General features: G+C 46.0%; 2 protein-coding genes and 1 long non-coding RNA gene across 4 annotated transcripts in view; 1 reads left to right on the top strand and 2 right to left on the bottom strand.

The window, feature by feature from the left end:
• Positions 1–212: 212 nt before the first annotated feature.
• On the bottom strand, positions 213–3299 carry Commd2 (COMM domain containing 2). Its single transcript, XM_040754401.1, has 5 exons — positions 3156–3299; positions 2976–3053; positions 2226–2308; positions 1556–1729; positions 213–859 (listed from the first exon to the last, which is right to left on the bottom strand). The coding sequence occupies exons 1-5, from the start codon at positions 3220–3222 to the stop codon at positions 662–664; spliced, it is 600 nt and encodes a 199-aa protein (XP_040610335.1). The 5' UTR covers positions 3223–3299; the 3' UTR covers positions 213–661.
• A 2054-nt stretch (positions 3300–5353) lies between these two features.
• Positions 5354–12523, top strand: LOC110342378. The gene is made up of 4 exons (XR_002384426.2): positions 5354–5828; positions 5995–6123; positions 6262–6341; positions 12471–12523. It is a non-coding gene; the product is annotated as an uncharacterized LOC110342378 (long non-coding RNA).
• Ankub1 (ankyrin repeat and ubiquitin domain containing 1) overlaps positions 8186–26750 on the bottom strand; it is a 36194-nt gene continuing 17629 nt past the window's right edge. For both annotated transcript variants that reach the window (XM_005077956.4, XM_021231708.2), the window contains 4 exons: positions 24566–24782; positions 19417–19531; positions 16373–17293; positions 8186–10287 (listed from right to left, as the gene is read on the bottom strand). In XM_005077956.4, the coding sequence (XP_005078013.1) occupies positions 10158–10287; positions 16373–17293; positions 19417–19531; positions 24566–24782 (1383 nt within the window). In that variant the 3' untranslated portion in view covers positions 8186–10157. The remainder of the gene's footprint in view (positions 10288–16372; positions 17294–19416; positions 19532–24565; positions 24783–26750) is intronic.

Here is a 26750-nt window from a genome sequence, read left to right as displayed (position 1 = left end):
ATACACATTTATATATCCCTTAACAATTAGCTCCAGTAACTCAAATGAAAGCAATATGGTAATGACTACTCGTCATCTTCACATACCAACAAGAATATATAAGCTACCTGTAACAATATATACAATTTTGTAAAAATTCTATTTATTTTTTTCCTATGGCTATAATCATATAGTGCTTTCAGAAGTAAAAAATATCAGTCTAGAAAAAGTTCTAAGTAGTAACAGTAAATTTTATTCTCAAATTTTGATCAAGGAAAAAGAAAATAAAATAGACAAAAAATACCCAAGCCTGGAGAGTCATGTATATATAATTTCACAGAAGACACGAACAGTACTCCAGGAGAATCACATATATATAGAAGACATAAACAGTATTCCAGGAGAATCACGTATATACAGAAGACACAAACAGTACTCCAGGAGAGTCCTTATACACAGAAGACATGAGCAGTACTGATTTTTTTTTAGTTGAGTCCATCCTATTTATACATTTAAAATATAAAACGAATTTCAATTTGTGAAGAAGCTGACTGCGTTTAGCACCAGAAAGGAACTGTACTTTAGCTTCTAATCAAGACTTCCACATCCTGAACTGGAAAAGGAAGGCCATGAAATCCATATGTTCGATTGCAATCCCTGCATCTCCAACTGAACCACGGAGCTACTTGATGCTGCGGACTACTCTCCTGCAGTGGTTTGTTTTCATTTCCTCCAGTGCTTGCTCCAGCTGCTGAACCAAATGAAGCAGGGTAGCTGGGTCTGTCTGCAAAAAATGGGTGCTGTGGTCGCCATTCTGGTCGAGGTTCAGCTTTACAGTCACTGTTGGTTTAATTTGTTGCCGGAGACTTCTGCTTGCAAGCTTAGGAACACAAAAGAACACAATAACTATTTCATAATTATGTGGCATTGATAACTTTAAAACTACACTATACCATATAAAAATATAATTTGAGATGAATCACAAATTAAGAAATAAAAAGTAAGCTTTTGGAAAGAAAAAAAAAACCGAGACTGTAAATGAAGCCTTATGGTATGAAAAGATTCCTTAAACAGGATAAAAAGGCACACATTGCAAGTTCAAAGATTGGTCAACAGAGTGACCTTCAGGTCAGCCAGGCTACACAGAGAAACCCTGCCTACCCCCACGGGGGGGGGGGGGGGGGGGGTAAATACACGTCTCTTAAAAAGGTAAGAGCCTAAAATGGTTTCTTAAGTTTATGGAAATTAGGGCCTTTGGGATAGTTCAATGGGCTAAGTTCAATCCCTCAGTAGAAACTTCCAAAAGCTGTCCTCTGAGCTCAACACAAGTGCGGTGCACAGACACACACACACTAAATAAACATGTCATAAAAACAAATTAAAAACCTTTGCAAATTAAACTCAGTACATTATATTAGAAATAAAAGAAGATAAGCAATTTGTGAAATGACCCAAAATTACCATTAAAATAGACACATTTTTTTTCAAAGCAGAGCTTGGTTAAGCTTGTAAATAACAGAGCATATAAATAGTTCTTATAGTCTATGTCGGATTGAAAAAGAAAAAAAGGCCATACCTGTACATCTAGCCGCCATTCAAGACTATGGTAACTGGGAAGGCAAGGTGCTAACTCATTCAGAATCCTTCTGATCTCCTTTCTGTTGTCCAGGTAAAGCTGAAGTAGCAGTTTATTCAGTTCTTCAGAGAATCCCAGAACAAAAACAGAGTCTTGGAAATCCAGCTCGGAAATCTAAAGAGAAATTGAGTTCAACAGAGCACTGGGGTTCATCTTTGTCTAGTAAATGATAAAACGCTTCCAAACACAAAAGTACATTATATCCTATAATTCACTTCTGTCTGTAACATTCCCTACGGTGAAAGACAATCATTGCCCAGCGCTCCAAAATCCAAGTTACTAACATACAAAATAACCTTATTAAATTACCTTATTAAAAAACAGAAAGAATTAAGACGCCCAATTTTATTTACTATTTTCCCATGGAGTCAGATACTGACTGCCGATCCATTTATTTCATTCTCCCCATCCTAGGATACACGTATGATGGCACGTGCCACAGAATTAGAGACGATTATAATTTATACTAGCCAGAGGTGTTCGCATTAGAGAGCGCCCCGCCCCTTTACCCTTTGGGTATACCGCACAGATTCCATTGTAGTTACTACCTTATAACTGGCGCCTGTCTGAAAGAACCTAGTCGGTACAGTGCCGTCCTCAGAAGCCTTACCATGAGCTTGGAGCTCTCAGTGAGGAGATACGTTAGTCCTTCCACACCGTGCTGGATAGTGTCACTACTCACATTGAGTTTTCCTAAGGGGGAGGGAGGGAGGGAGGGAGGGAGGGAGGGAGGGAGGGAGGGGATGCAGGAGGGAGGGAGGAAGGGACAGATCACCCTTTCGATTAAAAATAAGCATGTTCAGCTACCCTGTCCTCAAAAAGCACGCAGTACAGGCGAGCGGGGCGGGGATCCCCGTCCCTTCCCAGCCCTCCCCACTAGCGGACGCCTTCACTATCTCTCTCCAGGCAAAGCCCAACGAAGCTCAGACCCGGGAAGAGACGCGAAGCCCCTGCGCGCCAGGCGGAAGGGGAACTCAGCGGGGATGTCCTTGAGCATCGAGCACTCCACCGCCCTCCTCCAGCTTTAGTGACACCGGCTCCCGGGGGGCACGGGGACTGCAGACACCGACTGAGCGCTGCCCCCGGCTCATCTAACCGACAGTCCCGCTCTGGGGCGTGCGGCGTCAGTTTCCCGAAAGGGAGGCGGGGCTGTGTGCACCCTGAACTCGAGGGCACCGACTTCACCGCACGGGCTTCGCAGTCCCGGCTGCTCGCAGAGCCAGCGCCCCCGGCTGCAGCCGCGCGGGCTCAGGCTGCCGGGGAGCGGTGCGAGCGCCCGGGGCTTGCGGGGGCCCCCGCGGGAAGCACGCGCCGCGCTCTCCACCTCGGCCGGCAGAGCCCGGGCTCCCCGCTTCCTTACGGGCGGCGCCTTCGTAGATCTTGGGGTTGGCGCCGCGTCTCAGGAACTCCACGGCGATGCGCCCGAACTCGGCCACCACTGCAACGGAAGCGAGCGGGCCGTGAGCGCCGGGCTGCCCCGGGGACCGTCCCCGCCGCAAGCCGCCCCCCACCCACCCGCGCCGTCCCCGCCCGGCCTCACCTGCGGCATCCACTCGCGGGAGGAAGGCCAGGTGCTCCTTATGCTCCTCCGACAAGTCGAGCAGCATCTTCCCGGCTCCTCCACGCAGCGCCGGCCCCGCCCTCGCCGCTTCCGGCCTCTGTGCAGGCACAAGGAAAGCTCCGGCGCCGCCGCACGGCCCCCAGGCTTTGGGTTCCGGTCCTTGGCGGCCGGGCGAGCAGGGATGAGCGGAGCTTGCGTCGCTGGGGTGGAGGGGGCGGTGGGGCCGCCGGTAGGAGTGGAAGGCGCGAGTTTCTCATTCATGAACCGTCCTGCAAGCGTGTGATGTACGGGGCTGGAGGCATGGTTCGATGGCGAAGAACCCTTGTTGCTCTTGCAGAGGACGCGGGCTCAGTTCCCCGTGTCCTGAACTCTAGTAGTAAGGGATACAACACCCTCTTCTGAACTCCATGAGCACCAGGACGTTCGTGGTGTACACACACACACACACACACACACACACACACACACGCAAGCAAGACACACACGAAAAATAAACTTTTCAAAAGTGTAATGTGTAAAAGTGCTTACTCGGTGCCCAGCTCTAGGCTCTATGGCATCAGCCTACTTGTGGGGCATAGGTTAGTAATATCAATAACCAACATTTGTTAATCGGTGTCGGGAATGTTTTTTTTTTTTTGAACTCACATTTCGCAAGAACCTTGTTATGTATGTCCGTTACCACTTTCATTAAACACAAGGAAACAATGAAGTGACGCAACGGAGACTTTGTTCATTCATTTGCACACAACTTACATATGTGGTTTACCTATTTAGTAGGTATGGCCTCTTTTTTGTTTTTTTAATGAAGAAACCTAATCCCAGCACTCGGGAGGCACAGGCAGGAGGATCTCTGTGAGTTCGACACCAGTCTGGTCTACAAGAGCAAGTTCCAGGACAGCCTCCAAAGCCACAGAAAAACCCTGTCTTGAAAAACAAAAAAAACAACAACAACAACAAAAACGAAGAAACCAGTCAGAAGATTATTTGTCAAAGCTTGAAGGGGATTGATAGAGGTCTCACCAGTCTTCTTTGAGCAATCCTTCTGCATGCCGGGCTGATGTTCAAAATTTGTAACATTTATTATATATGTTAATATATATATTACACTGTATATATAACAATTATTGTTATGATGTGTGTATTTGGCATGTGTGAGCCAGGTGTGTGAAGGTCAGAGGACAACGTTTTGCAATAGTGTATCTTACTCTACTGTCTATCACAAGAGGAACTCAGCTCCCCAAACTTGCCATCTCCCTGGCAACTTTGATTGTTTGGCATGTTTGGGGGCTTCTGGGGATCAAACCCAGGATTTCCTTAACACTAAATATTTACCCTATCACTAATTACATCTTCATCCCTGTACTAAGTTTTATGTATGGATCTAAATTATACTGAAGAAGATAATAATGATGACAATAGCAGATGTTTACACAATTCAAAGCAATGCCATTATTTCTTTGACGATGTGTGAGAATTTGGTCACCTCTTTTGCTTTGGCTCATATATAAGAGACTATAGAATGGCAATTGATAGTGACTCTCCAAATCTTTCTCCCACCGTAGGAGGAAAGGGAGGGAAGGAGAGAAAGGAATGGGGGAGAGACAATTCATTACTATCTTTTTATCTGGGAGTCTAGGGATTTAACCCGGGACCTCTTAAAAAGCTTTCCTTCATCCTCAACTAGAGACAGCCTTTTGCATAACCTGCCATGCAGACAGAAGTGTCAATCAGCTTTTAGAGCGTCTCTGTTTCTGCCATATCCTTCATATCTAATTACAACTGTGTGCTTCACTGATGTCTCTCTGAGAGACGAATGAGGAGGACCCATGGCTCTTAGGTGATCAAATGTTAAGAACTGGTAAAGTGCTGTTAAAACCATTATTGCTATTAATGATAAATGTTTTAAATGCTTGTTTAAAAAAAACAGCCTTCTGGTGCTCGTTGTTCAGCAATAAGCAGAAACAGGGTGGAATGGGAAATTTGACTTCTTTGGCAGATGTTAGTCTATCCCATTGTGTTTTTATGCCTTGAACAAGAGGACTGCCAGTCAACAGCCAGATGGGCTGTCCTTACACAATCGCTGGCTTCTGTGTCCCCTCTACAGACACCTCGAGGGAGCCACACAGTGAGCACAGGTGTTAGCGCTGGTTTCTGAAAGTGCAGCCCTGACTACAGTGGTTTTAAACACTTAGTGTAAGACTTTGTGTCGTCACAGCCTTTGTGAATCCAAAGTAAACCTGAAACCATTTCTACTTAGGTCAGAAATGGAGTGTGCCCCCTGGTGGCCGAGTCAAAGGACTGCTGTGTTTGTATAAAAGGGAGACGCTGAGCAAACATACCTTCATTTACGTGTGAGGTTGGGCTGGGATCTGTGCAAACGCCAGTTCTTTGGGTTTCAAAGCTGGCTGCTCAGTTGGTGATCTCTCCACACTGCACCCCTTCATGCTGCAACTTCAGACCCAACAAAAGGCTTCCCTGCAGTGGTGGTTTCTTGCCTACTTCTAGAAGCAGACACAGTGAAGCAGCAGCGATGGTAAAACCAACAAGATAGCAACAATGGAAACAGCTGAGCAGCCAACACATCAAGTCACAGAGGTGACAGAGCAGTCTGATGCGTGACAGCCGAAAAGGCAGACCTGAGAGGCAAGAATGGTAAAATGGCTGGTTTCTTTCCTCCCTTCCTGCCTGCCTCCCTCCCTCCCTTCCTTCCTTCCTTCCTTCCTTCCTTCCTTCCTTCCTTCCTTCCTCCTTTCCTTCCTTCCTGCCTGCCTCCCTTCCTTCCCTTCCTTCCTTCTTCTTTTAATGGCTGGTTTCTTAGCAACTGAAGAGGGATTGAAGATTGTAAAGGACCAAACAGATTGGCTGAGTGAGATGGCTTAATAGGAAAGAGGTGTTTGCTACAAAGACTGAAGACCTGAGTTGAATCCCTGTGACCCACATGACTCCTGTAAGTTGTTCCCTGACTTCTCAAAGCACACCCTGGCACATATGTTCCCATACACATGCACACTCTCTTGCCCCTCTCCCGCCCTTTCTCTCCCTCCCTCTCTCCTAATGTACTAAAAAGTATTATTTTTTATTATAGGCCTTGGTTGCTGGAAGAGTTAATGAGTTCTAAGGAGCCAGTGGTCTTCCAGGAGCTGCAGAATTGGCAGTCACCCAAAGGTGAGGAGTCAGATCCCTGCCTACTTAGAGTCTTCAGTGCTGGCTCCTGCCCAAGGCCAAGGGATCTTGATTTTCTATAAAAGAGTTGTGATCCTTGTAGCTCCAAGGATCCTGGCGCTGCGGATCTACACAAGAGCCATGGAGCTTGTAGGAGTAAGGATTCCACTACCCAGTGTTAAATTTCTGAGGCAGCTTAGAGAGACAGGAGGCAGGAAAGAGACCAGTGTGACCTCAACAGAGGGAACTGTTAATTTCAGCGAGGGAAACAGATGCAGGAGGGAAGTGGTGTCTTCAAAAAGAGGAAGCAAACACTTGGGGTTTATATAGGAGGTTTGGGGAATGCAGCCTCTGGGGCTACATACAAGCCTGTAGTCTCTCCCTCCTGGAATTGTTTACCCAGACAAGGCTGGTTTTATCTTTAGACGCTGCCTTGCATAGGCTATCAGGGTAAAGGGTCATAGTGGAAAACTGAGTTTCTTAATGCCAGGGAGGTGGAAGGGACTGGAGGGTTTGTGTGTGTGTGTGTGTATGTGTGTGTGTGTGTGTGTGTGTGTGTGTGTGTGTGTGTGTGTGTGTGTGTGTGTGTGTGTTTGAGATAGGATTTCCCTGCATAGCCTTGGCTGTCCTGGAACTTGCTCTGTAGAAAGACTGGCCTCTGCCTCCTGAGTGCTGGGATCAAAGGCATGCGCCACCATGCCTGGCAACAGACAGGAGTCTGAACATGGGGGCAGGGAATTTCAGCGAGCTTTAAGGAGGAAAAACTCCTCGGAGTGTTGTAGAGTTTGTTCAAGGTTTATCCCAACACCTAAGGGCTGCCCAAGGGTCACAACACTGGCCGGGCTAAGAGGGGCTGCCAGAGACCTGTACAAGAGCTGTATTGGTGGAGGTTACCAAAAGTGAGTGTTTGCCTGCACCACCAGCCAGCTTCCAAACAATGACACCGAGACTTCTTATTTACTACGAAAGCCCAGCCTTAGCTTAGGCTTGTCCCACTAGCTCTTTTTTTAATGTTTATTTTATTTATTATTATGCATACAGTGTTCTGCCAGAAGAGGGACCAAGATCTCATTACAGATGGTTGTGAGCCACCATGTGGGTGCTGGGAATTGAACTCAGGACCTCTGGAAGAGCAGCCAGGGCTCTTAACCTCTGAGCCATCTCTCCAGCCCCCCCACTAGCTCTTATAACTTACATTAAGCCATTTCTATTAACCTCCATCTTGCCCCGTGACTCTTTACCTTTCTTTCGCTGTGTATGTCCGACTCCCTCCATGTCTCCTTGGCGTCTTATGCATGCCTAGATTCACTTCCTACTTTCTCTCTCTCTCTCTCTCTCTCTCTCTCTCTCTCTCTCTCTCTCTCTCTCTCTCTCTCTCTCTCTCTCTGTCTCTCTGCCCTGAAGTCCTGCCTATCTGTTGGCCGTTCAGCTTCCTAAAGTGAAGCCAATCACAGTAACGTATCTGCACACAGTGTACAAATGTCTCACAGCAGCCACTGCCTGCTGCTGGACCCATCTGCTGTCAAGGGTCACAGACCTGACAAAGGCCGGCACAGGGACAACTGTCTCTTGCCCATCTGTGATTTCTGAGTAAGGCAAAAGGACTCTGTCCAGTTGCTTGGAAACATTTGAATTTGTTTTCTAGGCCTTGAAGCAAGTGTTAGGGAAGCGTGTGAAATGAGAGCTCTTTTCCGTGGCCAGTGAAGTGTGAAACTGCAAGGGTACCCTAAGAAACTCCTATACGATTTCTTACAGTGCTAATTGTGTACTCACCCTATCATCAACTACTTCTGTTCCTAGGTATGTACTTAAAAGAAATGAAAACAGATATCCAGAAAACACTTGGATGATAGTGTCCATAAATGCTTTATGTATAATACCTAAGAAACGGTGACAGTCTAAATCCCTATGCATTTCAATAGATAATATGAAACATCCATTCACAGAACCCAAACTACTCAGGAAGTAATAAAATAAACAACCTAGTATTGGATGGAATGTGGCAGTTAATGACTTAAATTGCTAGCACTTGGGAGGCTGAGGCAGGGGGATTGCCACAGGTTTTCAGACTAACTTGAGTACAAAATTAGTTCTAGGCCAGTCAGAACTATGTAGTACATGATGTCTCACAAAACCAAACTAAGCCTAAACAAAAAGGGCAATGTAATTAATCATAAAACATCAGAGCCCATGTACAGCAGTGTTCTGGTGTTTTCCAAATCTTCTTCCTAGAGCTTGGTGTAAGCACAGCTCCGTCTTCTAATGGTTGAGATTTGTTCAGCAGCTTGGAGAAACTTCCTGTGGTAACTAAGCTGTTCTACATGCTTACTGCAGTACTGTTCACACAGACACATGCTTGATAAATCTACTACATGTAAGCTCAGGGACTTCAATGTATGTAAGCTTCACTTTGGTTTGGGAAAACAATAGCAAGAAGTTAAATGATGTCTGAACCTAGGAACTCTGAATAACTCTTCTTGTTATACAGAACTTTATTTATTTAAAAGTTATCTTACTATTTCTTCATTTTTATGGCGTTTAAACTCCAGAGCATTAACATAGGGGGAAAAAAGGCAAAAAAAACCCAATAAAAATTATAGCTCCCATTCTAATAGCCTCCTTGGTTTCCCAACCCACAGGCATCTTGGGGTGCCAGCTTTTGTTTGTTTGGTTTCTTGTGAGTTCTTTCTGAGACTCAGGGGGGCGTCTTAACATCTGACATCAGAACAGCACTGTCCTTTAAGGGTTTAAGTGCCATTTGGACGTCTGTACCCCTGATGGCTAACCTTGGATGACCACTTGACTGGATCTGGAATTGACTAAGAAATAAACCTCCAAAACTGTGAGGGGTTATCTGGACAAAGGCTAGCCCCTGAGACTGTGTGTGAGGGGTTATCTGGACAAAGGCTAGCCCCTGAGACTGTGTGTGAGAGGTTGGATAAAGGTGAGCCCCTGATGTGTATGAGGGTTTTTTTTATTGCGTTATTTAAAAGTGGGTAGATGCACCTGAAATGGCATCTTCTAATAGCAGCTGTCTTAGTTACTGCTCTGTTTTGTGAAGAGACACCATGACCAAAGGGACTCTTATGAAAGAAAACATTCAGTTGGGTCTTGGCTTACAGTTTCAGACGTTTAGTCCATTCATGTCACGATGGGGAGCATGGCAGCTTGCGACAGGTGCTGGAGCAGAGGCTGCGGGCTACACCCTGATCCATAGGCATCGAGAGACTGGGCGTGGCATGGGCTTTTGGACCCGCAAAACGTCACCAGTGGAAACACTTCTGCAAGAGAACCCTAAGAATTCCAGTATATGGGTTTTTATATTCTTATTCAAGTCTCCACGTCAGCAGTATGCAAGGAGGTCCCAGGAAAGGCTTTTGCTTTTCGCCTGCTTGCCCTTGTGCCTCAGTTTCCCCTGTTGTTATTGCTGCTGCTGCTGCATTCCTTCCCTGATAGGAAAATCCACTTTCTTCTGTCTACTCATACGAAGACCAGGAATCCTTTCCACCTCCAGCATCAGGTTGGAACTGTGGAACCATCCAGTCTCCCAGACTGAGCAGGTACTGGTTTCCCCGGTGTGAAGACAGCTGTTGTTGGACTATGAAAATAACACAATGCAAGCCAACCTAGTGAACCCTCTTAATACATATTCATTTTATGGGTTCTGCTCCTCTAGAGAACTTTTAATAACACAGGGTCCAAGCAAGCATGCTGTTAAACATCCGACATCTGAAGTCACGTAGCATTAGAACTGCTGTTAGACGTATTGATGCTAGAACTGGAGATTTGACCTGTGCGAACCAGGGCTGCTGTGAATTTTCAAAGTGTAGTTTCTGGAAGGTTTTCATGCTTTGCTGGACCTCCTTGGATAGTCAGGTTAGAAACACTCTTTTTGGCCAGGACTCTTGCTATTCCTAATTGCTGAAGCCATCGCTTCTCTTTAAAGGCACTACAAACAAAACAAAACAAAACAAAATACAAGGACATAATTCACAAGGAGGTCCAATCTTCCCTGTACATTGCTGAATATTGAGAGTGATGTCATTACTGTGTAGTTCACTTGTCGCATAGATCAGAGGGGAAATATTAACAACAGTCTTTCTGAAGCCAATATCTTATGAAGCAGGAAGGATACTCTCCCTAGTTAGTGCTACAAGTTTACAGCCCGCCACAAGAAATTGAAACTCACACAAGGTCGTAGAGAATTTTCTGGGTCATAACATTTTCTGTCTGTCCTTCCTAGGCAGCTTTCTGTAGCACACCCTCCCTCATTACCCATCCTTCTTGACTCCAGGGTATTCTTAAATTTAAAATCAAGTCTGTTTTTGATAGTCTTTAACTGAAATGCTACGAAACTAATTCTTCACTACAGTTGCTCCATCTGTACTAAGAAAGACTTGTAGATTTCAATGTAGCTGGTGTTACTTTGTACAATGAGATGCCATTCATTAAAGAAAGATCTTACAGACCAGAGAGACAGCTCGTAGTTAAAAGCACTGGCTACTCTTGCAGAGGACCCTGACTCAGTTCCCAGCCCCATGTGCTAGCTCACAGCCATCTGTAACTCCAATTCCAGAGGCAGATGTCCCTTCTGGACCCACAATAAGAATATTTCTCTCCTATATACTTACAATTTAGCACATCATTCGTAGTCTCTCTAAATTTGTTCCCTTCATGATACATTTGCTCTCCTCTCCACATACAAAGCTAGAAACAAACCCAGTTTCTTCTGTCACTGCTCCAACAGCATCATACACCACCATACACCATCACACACCATCACACGCCATCACACACCATCACACGCCATCACACAGCATCACACGCCATCACATGCCATCACACAGCATCACACACCATCACACAGCATCACACAGCATCACACACCATCACACAGCATCACACACCATCACACAGCATCACACGCCATCACACACCATCACACACTATCACACACCATCACACACCATCACACAGCATCACACACCATCACATGCCATCACACAGCATCACGCGCCATCACACACCATCACACACTATCACACACCATCACATGCTATCACACAGCATCACACAGCATCACACACCATCACACAGCATCACACACCATCACATGCTATCACACACCATCACACGCCATCACATACTATCACACAGCATCACACACCATCACACACCATCACATGCTATCACACAGCATCACACACCATCACACGCCATCACACGCCATCACATGCTATCACACAGCATCACACGCCATCATACACCATCACACGCCATCACACACCATCACACGCCATCACACACCATCACACGCCATCACACGCCATCACATGCTGTCACACAGCATCACACGCCATCATACAGCATCACACAGCATCACACACCATCACATGCTATCACACAGCATCACACGCCATCACACGCCATCAGTGAGGGTTTATAGCCTATGCTCAGCAGCATGTCTTCATGTCTGGCGGTTTCCCTCCTCCCTAACAGCTCCTCTCTCTGTCTGCACTGTCTCTCGCTTGTCATATTGCTGCTTCCTTTCTCTGCTGGGTGGGGTCTTGCTTTTCGCAGATTTGTCTTTAAAAGCAAAGACATTTGTCTAGTTTACTTGCTTACTAAAGCCCCACCTCTGTGGTCTCCCTGTTTAACTCCCTATGCTGTGGGGACAAGAATAAGAGGCAGTTCTCCACTTGGGCAGAAACGTTTCTGCTCAATGTAGACATCGTCTACCTTGTCAATTTCACCTCTAGTCTTTCTTTCCCTGGGCCCCCTAAAATGCATTTTGCAAAGTCCACTTTCCTCATCATTCGATTTCTTCCTTGCCTTTCACAAAGCAATATAGTCAGCTATGTCATCCATCACCTTGCCTAGATCCTTCCCTTAATCATTCTGGTACTCTGAAGAAGTCCTGTGGATTTTTTTTTTTTTGCTTTAAAATTTTATTTTATGTTTTTGAGTGTGGCAGTTTCAGTGTTATTTCCTCCCCTGCCAATCTTATAGGGAGTGGCACTGTTAGGAGGTGGGGCTTGTTGGAGGAGGTGTGTCACTGTAGGGGGTGGGTTTTGAGGTTTCCCATGCTCAGGATACTGCCCAGTGCCTCAGTTGACTTCCTGTTGCCTGCAGGATGAGCACTCTCAGCTCCAGCACCACGTCTGCCTGCACACTGCCATGCTCCTCACCATGATGACAATGGACTTAACCTCTGCAACTGTAAGCAAACCACCCCAATTAAATGTTAGAGATAATGAGTGTTTTCCTTGCGTGTATACATGAATACCACGTGTATGCTTTGTGTCCTCAGAGGTCAGAAGAGAGCATTGGATTCCCTGGAACTGTAGTTAGGGTTGGTTTTGACAGCTATATGGGTGCTGAGAGCTCACCCCCGCATCGTCTGCAAGAACGGTAAGTTCTCTTAACCACTGTGCCGTCCTTCCTTTAGGTTTTAACATGCTGTGCCCACTAGGAGTGGTCCCCAGGTCTACCAAATTCAACTTTTCTCTGTGTGTTCTGTTGGGCTAACTTCTGGCTTTATCTTGGTGGTTATGTCTCTTTGAACCCTGTAAGTGGGTTAACCATGTGTGCTGCCCATAGAATTAATTCTTTGTTGTTGTTGTTGTTGTTGTTGTTTTTTGTTTTGTTTTGTTTTTAGAGACAGGATTTCTCTGTATTGTTTTGGAGGCTGTCCTGGAACTCACTCTGTAGACCAGGCTTGGCCTCGAAGTCACAGAGATCCGCCTGCCTCTGCCTCCCGAGTGCTGGGATTAAAGGTGTGCGCCACCAACGCCCAGCAGAATTAGCTCTTAAACCTGGAAACAGTCACTCACACTTAGTCAGCTCTTCTTCATAACCCAGGAGACTGAATTTGAGGCCCTTTCTCCCTCATTGTGACGTACACCCCCACTTCTCCCGGTTTGGATTTTCTGTCATTCTTACACTGGCATCTGACTTCTGGCTCTCCAGGATTCACTCACACTCTATACCAAGGACCGCTCCAGGCACCGGAGACACAAAACCATGAACGAAACAATAAGGTATGCCTTTGAAAACTGCCAACAAAACAGAATAGGGAGCTCTGCTTGCATCTGAAGCGCAGAGCCCGTCAGTGTGAGCCCGTGGGCTGCCGTCTGCTCTCCGTGTGCTCTGGGCCAGTCTCCGCATTTCAGTCATCACTAACCGGGACTTCAGGTCACATGAACCTCGTTGGAATCTGTTGATAAGCAACAGGAAGGCTGGTTTTGCAACACTACAGACATCACTTGGCCTGTGTTGATCCCACTCTGTCTTCTATGCCAAGGATCAAGATTCCGTGACCTCTGGTCTCAGTCAATCTTAGTTATGCAAAAGCCCCACTTACCCGCCAAGTTAACACACATTAGCACATTTTCTGTGCTAGCTGCGGCAATGTGGTGTTTAATTCAACTCTAGAAGCTTCATTTTCATTAATCTAGAGTCCATTTAGTGACAGATGGTCCAGACAGTGCTTCTGCGGGGTGCTAGGTAAGTTGTCTGGAGTCCTGGTTTGGAAGACTAGCCTTCCTTTAGCTGACCTGACCCACGATGGACTGTGGGGTTCTTGTTCATCTTCTACTTATTATAGCAGCTCCATGTTAGTGCATGGGGCCATTGAGGAGGTGTCTGCTGCACACATGTGTGTGCACGTGTACGTGTGTGCGTATGTATGCTTGACAGAGAGCTACAGTGACCATTTGGAGATAAGTACTTGGAGCCTCTGAGTGTCTGGGTTGACCGGACAATTCAAGCGAACCCCAGTCAGTAGTTCTGTGACTGCCATGGAGCACGTGGACCAGACCAACAAGGAGCTACAGGGGCAGGAGATGATAGGGCTCTCTTCCTTCCCACAGCCCAGCAGCCCAGAAAAACTAAGCAGATCCTGGAAAAACTACAATGGAAAGTGGACCAAAACAGATGGCTTGAAGTAAAAGAGAAAAATACTGAGAAATGAGAACCAGAATGCAGTTTGCCTGAAGTAACTTCCAAGGAAAGACAGTCAGGCAGGCCACTCTCCTGGGAGTCCCCTTCTGCACTAACCCCTTTAGGAACAAAATGTTTTGTTTTGTTTTGTTTCAGAAATTTCCCCGAATTGACTATTTGACAGTTCTAATCTTTGTGACATACAATCGCAAAAACACCAGCATAACAGAGAAAACCGATCAGTATTTACAAAAGCCAACCACAAACTTATCCTATTACCCATTCATCCCTAGATACAGAGCAAGAGAAACAATCTGACCTCATGAAAGGACTTACACGAAAATAGCCATGTATTTTAACTTAAAGCAGCCTACAAGTTAAAGACAACTCAGACTTCTACCAGTAAAAATGGATAAATACAACAGGACATGAGATATTACACAGAGTTGGAAAATGTAGACGTAAGAAAAGTCAATACACACAAATACAAATTAGTCTCACAGGTAACAGGTTGAGTAAAACAGCCAGGTGGAGAAAGTAAGAACAGGATAAATCTTAAGTAAGAGCAATGGGTGTCTCTAGAAGCACATACTGTTATTTTTTCAAAACATGTTTTACAAGAGTGGAATCTGATGGCCCCTCAATTGATCAACGTAATAGTGCCTCTGTTAGGTCATAGTTTAGTAAATGCAAAGAAAATATAGAAAGTGAATATTATTTTCAGTGTACTCTGTTAAAAAGAGGCTAGGATCATAGGCATGACAGACCACACTGAGATCTGCTGACTTTTTTTAATTCTTAAAAATTGACTTACAGAAGCCGGGCGTTGGTGGCGCATGCCTTTAATCCCAGCACTTGGGAGGCAGAGGCAGGCGGATCTCTGTAAGTTCGAGACCAGCCTGGACTACCAAGCGAATTCCAGGACAGCCTCCAAAGCCACAGAGAAACCCTGTCTGGAAAAACCAAAAAATAAAAAAAATAAAAAAAAATTGACTTACAAAGTTGGATCTTTACTTCTGAATTTTACAGCCTAAATTACTCTCACCACTAGGTGGCAGCAAGTTAGGAGGAAAGGAAAAGCCAGTACAGAAAGGAAAGCTATGTAGCCTAGCTGTGGATTTCTTTCTCATGAGACCGAGCAAGAAAAAAACCAACCACGCATCTGTGCTTCTCTCTAGCCTCCGCACCCAGCCACGCTTCACATGTAAAGCGGAACGTAAGTGATTTAGTGGAAATGCTCTATTTCCAGTTCTGGGTGTGAATGTTCCCGAAAGCCCATTTGCTACACTGTGTCCTCCAACTGTGATAGTCCATCACCTTAAACATCAACCCCAATCCTACCATTCTACCTAGGACAGATGCCCTGCCTCCTGTAAGTCTTGTCCGGCAGCCTCCTTAAGCCCTCATGGTTCAATTTGTTTTTCATTTGTTCTTGTCCTGTCTGCTTTCAAGGTTGTTGAGCCTTTGGGGGCAGTTTTTTTGTTTTGTTTTTGTTTTTTGTTTTTTCGAGACAGGGTTTCTCTGTGGCTTTGGAGCCTGTCCTGGAACTCGCTCTTGTAGACCAGGCTGGACTCAAACTCAGAGATCCACCTGTCTATGCTTCCCAGGGGTGCTGGGATTAAAGGCGTGCGCCACCACCACTGCAACCACAGCCCCAGCGGCCGCGGCCGCCGCCACCACCACCGCCACCCAGCTTTGGGGGCAGTTTTGATAACATCTTCCCATATTTTAAGTTTCTTTGTCCTGTGTCCCTTTCTGAGAACTTCAGGAGTAAAGGGTGACGCATGGACTGGGCGACAGCACCGGTCGAGTCTTAGCTCCGAGGCTGAGATGAGATCCTTTAGTTGTTATGAATTTGTTTTCTGAGACAGGATCTTCCTATACATACCTGCCTTGAAACACGCCTGCCTCTGCCTCCCAGGTGCTGGGATTAGAGGCAAGGGCCGCCAGGCTCAGTGAGGAAGTCCTTGATGCTAATGAAGTAATGTAGTACTAAAACACCTCGTGTCACTCAGTAGGGCTTCATGAACATTTCTCTGTCCCAGACCTGCCTCATTCAACATGCCCTTGCATGTTTCAAGGGGAAACATTACCTGGCCACGGCTAAGCAATAGATGGCATTCTCCCTCGGAGTCCTCCCGCTGTGCTCCGAGAAGGACCTCAGCAAGCAGTCAGCCCCGGGTGCGGTGCAGAGGGACAGTGGGTGGGAGCGATCCACTCTTGAAATTGGAGGGAGCGGGACCTGGGGGAGGTAGGCATTCCTTATGTGCTTTTCTTCTCCCCCAGCTGGGGCAGTTTTCTTCGGCTGGTTTTCTTGCTGATGGCTCTGCCGTTCTGAGAACATGTTTGTGTTTGCTAAGGGTGGCAATGTGATTTGGTTTCTGGTGGCCCGTTGTGAAATTCTCAAAGAATCCGTGTGTTTCCTGCTCGACCGTTGCTTGCAAGGTGGGGGTTTGCTCTGAGTGCTTTGCCAGCCCCTGTCCCCGGCCTTGTGCCAGCTCTGGGAAGTCATTTTCGGTTTAGTGAAACCATCCACCACCACAGAGTCTCCAACTTTTGCCCCAGAGACCCTTGCTCTACCAAGATGACTTTTATGGCCCCTGTGGCTCTGAGCTCTGACAATCCACTGCTTTATTTTAATATAAATCCTCATCGGGACTGAAAGTTTTAGAAAAGAAACCGTGGAGCACATTTTACTCAGCAGATACAATTCACAGTCTTTATGCTTGTGTTTTGCTGCGATGGCCAGGGGTGTTTGCCCTGCTGCATTTTTACATTCCAGGCACAGGACGCTGCAGTTGACAAAGGCCTTCAGAATTAACAGTTGGCCGGCTTCTGCAGCTGCGTGAACAGGGCAATTAGAGACATCTGTGTGGAGGGCTTCGCGACACCAGGCTCGACAAGGGTGAACGCCAACCGCCTCGTGGGGCTGCACGCCCTGCTGCAGAGCCCATTCAGTGAGCTCAGTGTGCCCGTGAAAAGCAGCGATGTACAGGGCCACCCTTCTCTGGTACCTGAATGCATGGAACAAGTTTGGCAGAAAGGGTTAGTAAGTCAAGAAACAGACGGAAATATTCCTGACAATGCTCATTTAACTGCGAACATGTTCCAGAGGGGTTGGGATGTCGGTACTGCCAGGCGAACCTGTAACTCCGCACCGTGAGGACAGAGACAGAATTGCTAGGACTGGCTGCCCACTGGCCTGCTTCGGACAGAGACCTTGTCTCGAAAGCCTATGGTGGAGTGGTTGAGCAGGGCACCTGACATCCTCCTCTGGCTTTCATGCATAAGCCCACACACATGCGCACATGCACACCAGAAGGTACAACACACACACACACACACACACACACACACACACACACACACACACCAGTTTTGGTTTATGAGACAGGCTCTCCTGTAGGCCACACTGGTCTTTGACCCTCTATGTAGCTAAGCGTGGCCTAGGACTCCTGATTCTACCTTTGCCTTCTTGAGTGCTAGCATCCCAGGCATGGGCCGCCACACCCAGCGTGAGCTGTAGGTTGTAAAGCAGATCACACCTTGGACCTTAGTGCCACACCCCTCCCAATATCTTCCTGAGAACGTGAAAGCTAAGTCAAACTTCAGTCACATTTCTCTAGGGAGAGGCCTCTGTCTGCTAACTGCCTCATCCCCTCATGGGTTCATCCGGTTCCCTGAAGCTATTGTCTTGCACCAGGGTGTTTTCATATAGTTCTGGAATATCTGCTTCAGCACGTTGATTTTTTTTCTTTCTCTTTATCACCTGTCTTGATACACTCCTCTAGCTCTCAACTTGTATGTATCTCTCTTGGGGTACTCTTCTCTGTGTCCCCATGATGTGCACTGTTGTTCCGTCTGCACTGCGTCCTGTTACAGCCCCTTTCATACTGAATAATAGCAGCAACAGAGTTTGCTTTGTATCTTGCTTACTATGTGCCAAACGTAACTATGATTACTGACTCATTTAATTCCCCAAACATTCTCTGAGATGGATGTCCAAGTGTAGTTAGCTAAATACTGAAGGAGCAGGGCTTCAAACCAAGGCACAGGGGCCTTGGAGTTCATAACCCCAGGTAGTTTGCAATTCTGCTTCTCCAGGAATTGGTCACCATCTATTTTTTACTGCTGGGTTCCTAGGGTCTTGTGCAGTGCAAGTAAGTAATCGGTATCTGCACGATGGCTAGGCAGAGAGGAATAAAGAGAGCATTTGAGTCTGATCGTGCACGTGTTTGAAATCTCAGTTTCCTCACCTACAAAACAAAGTGAAGGGTGCCCACCATGAAATTACTGTACGAAGGAAGGCGATAAACAGTGCACTCATAGCGGTATTAAAAGTAACACAGGTAATTGTTCGGATTCAGAATACGAAACAGGATCACAACTATCCCTAACAGAAACTGATGGGGAAAAAAATGAACCATTTCATGGTTGTAAGAACTCTGCCTCCTGGCTTTCTTTTTTTATGGAGCCCTTGGAGCTCCTGTTAGTGTCTACGTTCAGTAAAACGTGTTCAAATCACCCACAAGAGGGTACTGTTCTAGAACACCCCACCACTAAAAGTTGGGAAGCTGCTGCTGACTGTAGTAGACTATCTGCCAGCTTCTCCAAGCCAAGCACGTTTAACAGACCCAGACACATCACCCTTCACAAAAGAGCAAAAGAACGGCTTTTTATTCCGGTCTCAGCAAACGCATTCATTCACGCAGAGTGAGACTCACATCAGAGACAGGAGTGAGAGTGAAGCTTGCTACCCTGTCTGGGTTGTCCTGAGAGTCAGGGATGCGAAGGCTGGGCGGAGGTAACGACAGGTCGCCAAGTCAGTTCTTAACAAGGTCTCTAAAGGAGAAGCCTGGCTCGTCATTGCTAAGCTCGAATACAACCAAACGTTGGAGACTGAGTAACAGCTTATGGTTTGGGGACAACGTTTGAGACTGAGTAACAGCTTATGGTTTGGGGACAACGTTTGAGACTGAGTAACAGCTTATGGTTTGGGGACAACGTCTGTTGCTAAACCCTGGCATTTCAATTAAGAAACCAATCACAGCGATAAGTCGGTGTAAGGTTCAAGGCTGACTGGAGGCTTAGAACAGAGTGACTTAAATCCGTCTAGCATCTTCCTTAGCTCTCGTACTTGAGAACTGGTCCCTCCTTCGATAAGTATCGTTGGACTTCAGGTTTTTGCCCAAGAAGACATCCCAGGAGAAATTCCTTCCATCCATCCCAGACATCCAAACGAAGAGTTGTGCCTGTGGATCGAGAGAGACACTTTGTGGTCTAGTCTGTCACCGTGGCTCAGCAGTACATTAAGCCTTAACGATAGATTTCTCCAAACATAGCGAGAGCATAGTGAAATGAAGCCTTGGACTGGGGGGGTGTACTATTCTTCCTTTAGGCTTTTATTGGCTGGGCAAGGCCCTCTCACACTACCCAGTTTGGGGTGAACAGGTATACGTCAAATAAGTTTACACACCAGATATTTACTTATAATCAATCAATCATGAAGAATTTATTTTAGGAGCCTACGGGATGGATGAGTAAGGAAAAGGTGCTTGATACCAAGCCTGTCTGCCTACCTGAGTTTGATGCCAGGACCCACATGGAGGAAGGAGAGAGAAGACTCCTGCAAGTTATAACCTGACCTCCCCACGTGTCACGGCACAAAATAAATAAATAAATGTCTAAAAAGTATCTGGGGCTGGAAAGATGACTCAGGTGAAGAACGCACCGTGCTCATGCAGGGCATCTGGGCTCAGTTCCCAGCGCCAGCATGAAGTGGGTCACAACCACTTGCAACTCCAGACCCGGGGCTCTGACACTTCCGGCTCCAGACCCCGGGCTGCGACACTTCCGGCGTGCTTGCGCACCCCCTCCCCCACAGACACAGACACACAGACAGACGCACACAGAGTCTAAAATGAGATAAATGTCTAAGATATTTTAGTTGGGGTGGGGATGGAGAGATGGCTCAGTGGTTAAGAGCACTGGCTGCTCCTCCAGAGCTCCTGAGTTCAATTCCCAGCAACCACATGGTGGCTCACAACCATCTGTAACGAGATCTGGTGTCCTCTTCTGGCCTGCAGGGATACGTGTGGGCAGAAATTTGTATACAAAATAAATACATCTTTTAAAAATATTTTAGTTGAAAACGATTCTTTGGTATATGTATAATTTTATGATTTATAAAAGACTAGAGAAAAATTGCACACTAGTGAGATGAATATACTTGTTTACTTTGACAGAAAGTATTAAATCTCGGGGCTAGAGAGATAGCGCAGCTGTTACGAACACTTTTGGCTCTTGAAAGGGACCTGGATTTGGTTCCCAGCACCCATATGGTAGCTCATAATTGCCTGTAACTCCAGCTTCAAGGGATCTGATACCCTCTTCTGGCCTCTGTGGGGACACACACACACACACACACACACACACACACACACACACACACTTAAATAAAATAAAGGTTTTTTTTTGTTTTGTTTTACGAGACAGGGTTTCTCTGTATTGTTTTGGAGGCTATCAGTCCAGTTTTTTTTGTTTTTGTTTTTTAAGAAAAGGTTTCTCTGTGTAGCCCTGGCTGTCCTGGAACTCACTCTGTAGACCAGGCTTGCCTTGAACTCACAGAAATCCGCCTACCTCCTGAGTGCTGGTATTAAAGGTGTGCGCCACCATGCCCAGCTGGTAAATGTTTTTAAAAAGAATTAAATACTTACTGAATATTTGATACAGATGTAATCACCTTTGATATTTTTCAGAGAGAACAGGTATTTTACTTTATCTCTGTCACTGCTGAGACTGTTGCTTTACATAACTATAATGGTACAAACGCTAAGGATGTTTTGTCTTCTCAGCATCTCTGGAAATCCTGTCCTTAATCTCAAGTAAAAATTCATCTAACAGGGTGGATGTGCATTTGCGTGTGTATAGAGGCTAGAAGTCATTGTTGAAGGTCCTTCCTTCCTTCCTTCCTTCCTTCGTTTCTTTCCTATATATATAATTTATATATGCTATTTATTTTTTAAATTTTATGTGCATTGATGTTTTTGCCTGCAAGTATGTCTTGGGAGTTACAGACACGTGGGGGCTGGGATTTGAACCCAGGTCCTCTGGAAGAGCAGCCAGTGCTCTTAACTGTGGAGCTATCTCTCCAACCCCCTCCCCCAGATTATTTCTTAATCTACCTTCTACCTTATTTTTAGAGACAGGGTCTCTTTTTTGATCTAAGCCTCAGCAATTCAGCCAGGTGAGCTGGCCAGAAAGCTCCGTAGAGTCTCCTGTCTGTGTTCACTAAAGCTGGGACTACAGGCGTGGGGCACTGCACCTGGCCTCTAGGTGGGTGGTGGGGATCAAACCTGGGTCCTCCTGTGTGCATGGGAAACACTTTGTCAACTGAGCCACATCCTCAACTCCCCGGTTACACTTCTTCCTCTTTGAGGTGGGGGCAGTCACTCTCTCCCTATGTGGGCCTAGCCAGCTTGCAACTGGCCATACAGACCAGGGTGGCCTCACATCTGTGGTGATCCTCCTCTCCATGCCTCCTAAGTGCTGGGATTATAGGTATGTACCACCATGGCTGGTTATTCAACTGTACTTCCCCCTGTTTTCAGGCAAATCCTTTGTTTGAACAGTCTCTTATTTTCAGCCTCTCCTTGGGATTAATGTGTTCACAAGCCTGTAGCTTGACTTTTTCTCCTGGCCTGGAAGCTCAGAATGCCTTCCGTTCCTCTGCTCAAACCATCCATAGCTCCAGCCCACGTTCTCCTGAACCACACCCTGTGGTCCCATCGGCCCACACCAACCTGGCTTGTGGGATTATAACTGAGGATGTGGCCATGGCTCGTTTCTTCCCCTTTACTGTAAATAAAAGGCTTTGCACCTTTCTGTATGAGCAGGTATGCATGCTGACTCACTGAGAAGCTTAAATCTCTGGTTTTCAACCTGGCCTTGATTGCATTTCCAAAACGCTGTTTTCCACTCCCTCTGGAGAGTGACTCAGAGTTCACCTTTAGATAGCAGCAAGGATAAACATGCTGCCAGGAATCTTCTAGTTAAAGCAAGAGGCTGGCTACTTGGGGTTATGCTGGCTGCCCCTTAGTAGGGCGAGAAGCAGGCCAGAGTCACCCCATCCTTCTTTTGGAGCCTTTCCTCCAATGTCCTGTGTCAGGAGATCTACCTAGAGGGCTCCTGGACTCTGGACTTTGTATCTGAAATCCTCTCTCACCCCATCCCTCATCTCATCCCTCCAAATGCTTATTTTAAGGGATTCTTTTCTTCAACATATTGAGTGATCCATTCAGAAACTTTGTTATTTTTTAATCTGGGAAAGGTGGGTTTGGACCAAGTAATTTTTAAATTCTTTCCAGCTTTAAAATGTCGTAATCCAAGAAGTATGTGAGTGAAATCAGGCTAGTTTTATCTTTGGTTCTTTAATTAAAGAATTAGATTATCAGTTGCTTGAGTAATAAGCCCCTGCATTCCAAGCTGTGTGAGCCTCCAGCAGGTACTCAGAGCTGGAGTAGCACTCTGGGGACAAATCCTACAACTTCCCTCTCTCTGATCAAAAATGGAGACAACACTGATATCAAAGTTTTCAGATCCTCAGCTCCAAACCACATGAAAGTAGATTGCTAAGCAAAATATGAGTCTGGAGAAATATCAGTAAGTGTAGATTTAGCAGTGACAGGAAGCAAAACCGTTTAACTTAGCATGCCTACAGAGCCCTGCATATATGCTAGGAAATCTCAAAATCCATTACAGCAAAAGTTATAGCACACCCACTCTGAGGTTTAAAGCACACTCACACTCTGAAGTGAACCGATCTTCAGCAATTACCCGTTCACCTTTCAATAATAATCCGAGGTTTGAGTCACTTTCTGGTCTAGATAAGACAAATTTAGCACTTTTTCTTGTTGATGCTTGGCTAAGAAGACATGACCTGAATCTATAGTATTGGAGGAGAGGTTGCAATCTTTCTATTGGGTAATTCCAGTCAGCTAGGACAGCTTTTCATCCTGCACAGCACTGCTGTTAAAAAAGTTGCATTAATAAGGCTGACAACATTTAAGAATGGGATTATACAAAGTGAGTTTTAGAAGTTGTGTGGTGTCCCTGCCACATGCGTTAAGAAAGAACAAAACTCGAACTCCTATTATGTGCTTGGAATATACTTTGGAAGACAAAGATGACGTTACTCGAGTTTCATCCTTCCACCCTGAGGATATTAGCAAAACACTGCTTTAAGAATTAGTGGAGCAGACTGGAGAGATGGCTCAGCAGTTAAGAACATGAGGGCTGCTCTGGCAGAGGACCAGCATTTACATTAAGCGGCTCATAACCGCAACTCCAACTCGGGGGGATCTGACTTCCTCTTCTGGCCTCCGAAGGTACCTGCGCATACCTACACACACATATTTGCTGTGGAATAAGCCTTCTGCACACTGTGAAGATGTGCTGCTCCCATTGTTAATAAGGCAGAGAGATCACTGGGAGGAAGAGGGGCGGCGTCTCGGGGGTCAGCAGAGGACACCATGAGACACAGAGCGAGCAGGATGGGAAGTATCTATATGAGGTAAACACATACATCACATATAGCACATCCATTAGCAGAAATGGGTTAATTTAAGTTGTAAGAAATAGCTAAAAACAAGCCTAACAGCTGAGCGTTTATAACTAATATTGAGTCTCGGTGTGATTATTTGGGAACAGCTGGTAGGACAGAGCTGATTGGTGGCCCCAAGGAGAAACTCCCCCTACATATATTCACATATACATACAAGGAGAAACGCCCCCTACATATATTCACATATACATACAAGGAGAAACGCCCCCTACATATATTCACATATACATATGCACACACACAAACAAAAATTGTAAATTAAATATAGGAATAAACAGAGCTATGAGATCTTCACTTCTTATTTTACAGACCTGGATGGAAGAGCCAAGTATTGATAATTTACACCCTCAGTGTGCCTACTGAGGTTTCAATTTGCAACAACTCCATTTGTGGTGACTCAACTTGTGATTTTTAAATCTTGCTAAGAATCGTGGTTTCCTAAAGTAGGCAACTGAGTGCTTAGAGGGTCAGGAGAGTTGTCCCTACACATCTTTCTATACTTCAGCCCGTTAAACCACATAAGGTATTAGCTATTTCAGGGTAAATAAAGTACAGTCTGCGTATAAGAGAGCTAGGTTTCCCTGCTGTCTTGGAAAGCTACAGATCTGATATCAAAGAGCTCTGGTGCTGAGAGGCAGCTGGCGTGAAGTGTGGTGGGCAGTACCGATATCAGTGTGGTAGTCCCTGAGGGTGTTGCAGTCATACATCTCCAGTCCCTTCGGTGTCCGGAGACAGTAGACGCTCACGGGGAAACCGCATCTCAGAGTTACCAGAGTTCTCAGGTCAGACACCTTTTTACCCAGAATAGACATGTTCTCCATTATCGGCATCATCTCCTGGGTCACAGCATTAAACACGCAGAGGGTAGGCTTGTCTTCTCTCTGCAGGGAGAGAAAGGGGACACTCACTGTCTGTAGGTTGTGCCGGGGACACTGGACTCTGAGCATCTCCACCTCGCATGATATGTGTGCAAATGGGGGAGACAGGTAGGGTCAGTTTTCTTCTGGGACTGTGTCTCGCCCACTTCCTGAGGACATGACATGTCCCCACTTGAGTGAAGGGGTGAAGACTGCGGGGCTCTCGCTCTTACTCCACAGACGCAGACACGGAAGAGGCCGGAGTGCTGCCTGCGTGTGCCCTGTGCGGAGAGCGCTGCTCCGTGGTGCTGCGCTCAAGGCAGAGGGACTACCGTGGGACCAGAATCTTTCTTCCTTTTCTGAGGTTCACTCTGGAGCTTGGCTCCAAACAAGAGCAGGAGGGACAACTTTCTTACAGTTGTGTGCCTTTTTATAAAACACACTTATATTTATACTTCTGGCGTTTAAATAGGGAAATAATATATGTAGTTTAAAAAAAAGTTTGCTTTGTTCCTTTTATTTTAGAGTCCAGATAGGAAAGCGAGTACATCCAAAGTGAAGATGGAAAGTTTGGGAGAATGTTCATCCTGGCCTCAACAGTTAACCAAGCAAGCCCAGGAAGGGGCCGGGGAAGGTGAATGAATAATGAACACACTTCCTCCAGTCCAGAGAAGTGAAACCGGCTTTACTTCCTCTTCGGTGGTTGCAGGACTGTGACATTTTTTTTTCTCCAGTGGCCTGTTGTTGGCTGGGCATATGCAAGTGCATGGCACTGCCCTAGAATGTCCCTCTCACAGAGGCTTTCTTAGAAGCGAACACAGGCTTCCAGGTGCTCCATGCATCCTTCACCCCGGCCAGCCACTTACACATCTTTCTGCCTGTAGTCATAGTACTCGAGAGGTTGGGAGGTAGAGGCAAGAAGATCAGGAGTTCAAGACCAGCCTCATCCACATAGAAAGTTCTCTCTCTCCTCTCTCTGTCTCTCTGTTTCTCTGTCTCTGTCTCTCTGTCTCTCTGTGTGTGTGTCTCTCTGTCTCTCTCTCATTTTTCTTTTTTTCCTTGTTGTTTTATTTTTGTTTGTTTGTTTTTTGAGACAAGTTTTCTCTGTGTAGCCCTGCCTGTCCTGTAATTCCCTCTACAGACCAGGCTGTCCTCGATCTCAGAGATCTGCCTGCTTCTGCCTCCCAAGTGCTGGGTTAAAAGGTGTGTACCACTACAGCCCAGCTGAAAAGTTTTCTACATAACTGTCTCAAAGGACAAAAACCAACCAAAGCTAAATTCTTCTCTGATTCCTCCTGGAACCTGTTCATGCTAAAAAATTATAGTATGTTGGGTCCATTCTACTCTTCCCAGATAGAATTGCCATAGCATAATCAATATACACATCCCAAAGACTCTTAGAGGAAGGATATTACTCATGAAATATGAGTTTCCGGTGTGTTGATTGAGGCCCAGTTTCAGAGACTTGAATTAGTAGAGCAAGATCAGTCTCTCTTCTGTTATCCATGAAACCAGCCCAACAAGCTGAGATGCTGCCTGTGGTCAGTGGGTTAAGTGTTCTGAGTGTAAGCTGTAATAATCTGACTCAAGAAGGATACCCCTGTTGCCCTCTGGCTCCCTCAAGTAAGCATCTGCCAACCTCATCCCTGAAATATTCATAGGCAGGCAAAAATCACTGTAAAAATCTAACTAAAGGGAGAAGACAGGGATTGGAAAGATGGCTCAGTGGTTAAGAGCACTTGCTACTTTTCCAGAGCACACACAGCACATCAGGCAGCACACAACTGCTTGTAAATTCAGTTCAGGGTCTCTTCTGGTCTCTGTGGGCACCTGCACATATGTGAGGGGTGTGTGTGTGTGTGTGTGTGTGTGTGTGTGTGTGTGTGTGTACAGACTCATACATATACATACTTTTCTTAGAGATAGTGGAGAAAGGAAAACTATAATTCATATAGCAGTGGTCTCTTGCTTATATAGAGTCCCTTGATTTCT

The sequence above is a fragment of the Mesocricetus auratus genome, unplaced genomic scaffold (genome assembly GCF_017639785.1).
Source record: "Mesocricetus auratus isolate SY011 unplaced genomic scaffold, BCM_Maur_2.0 Super-Scaffold_100011, whole genome shotgun sequence".
In the NCBI taxonomy this organism is placed as follows: Eukaryota; Metazoa; Chordata; class Mammalia; order Rodentia; family Cricetidae; genus Mesocricetus; species Mesocricetus auratus.
Note: the sequence above shows the minus strand (reverse complement) of the source record. Positions and strands in the feature narration are given on the sequence as shown.

Coding starts and splice junctions, on each gene's coding strand:
- Commd2 (XM_040754401.1), bottom strand. CDS start 3,222: ATGCTGCTCGACTTGTCGGAGGAGCATAAGGAGCACCTGGCCTTCCTC. Junction 1,730..2,225: donor CTGAGAGCTCCAAGCTCATG/GTAAGGCTTCTG, acceptor ATTTCTCTTTAG/ATTTCCGAGCTGGATTTCCA. Junction 860..1,555: donor AATGGCGGCTAGATGTACAG/GTATGGCCTTTT, acceptor TGTGTTCCTAAG/CTTGCAAGCAGAAGTCTCCG.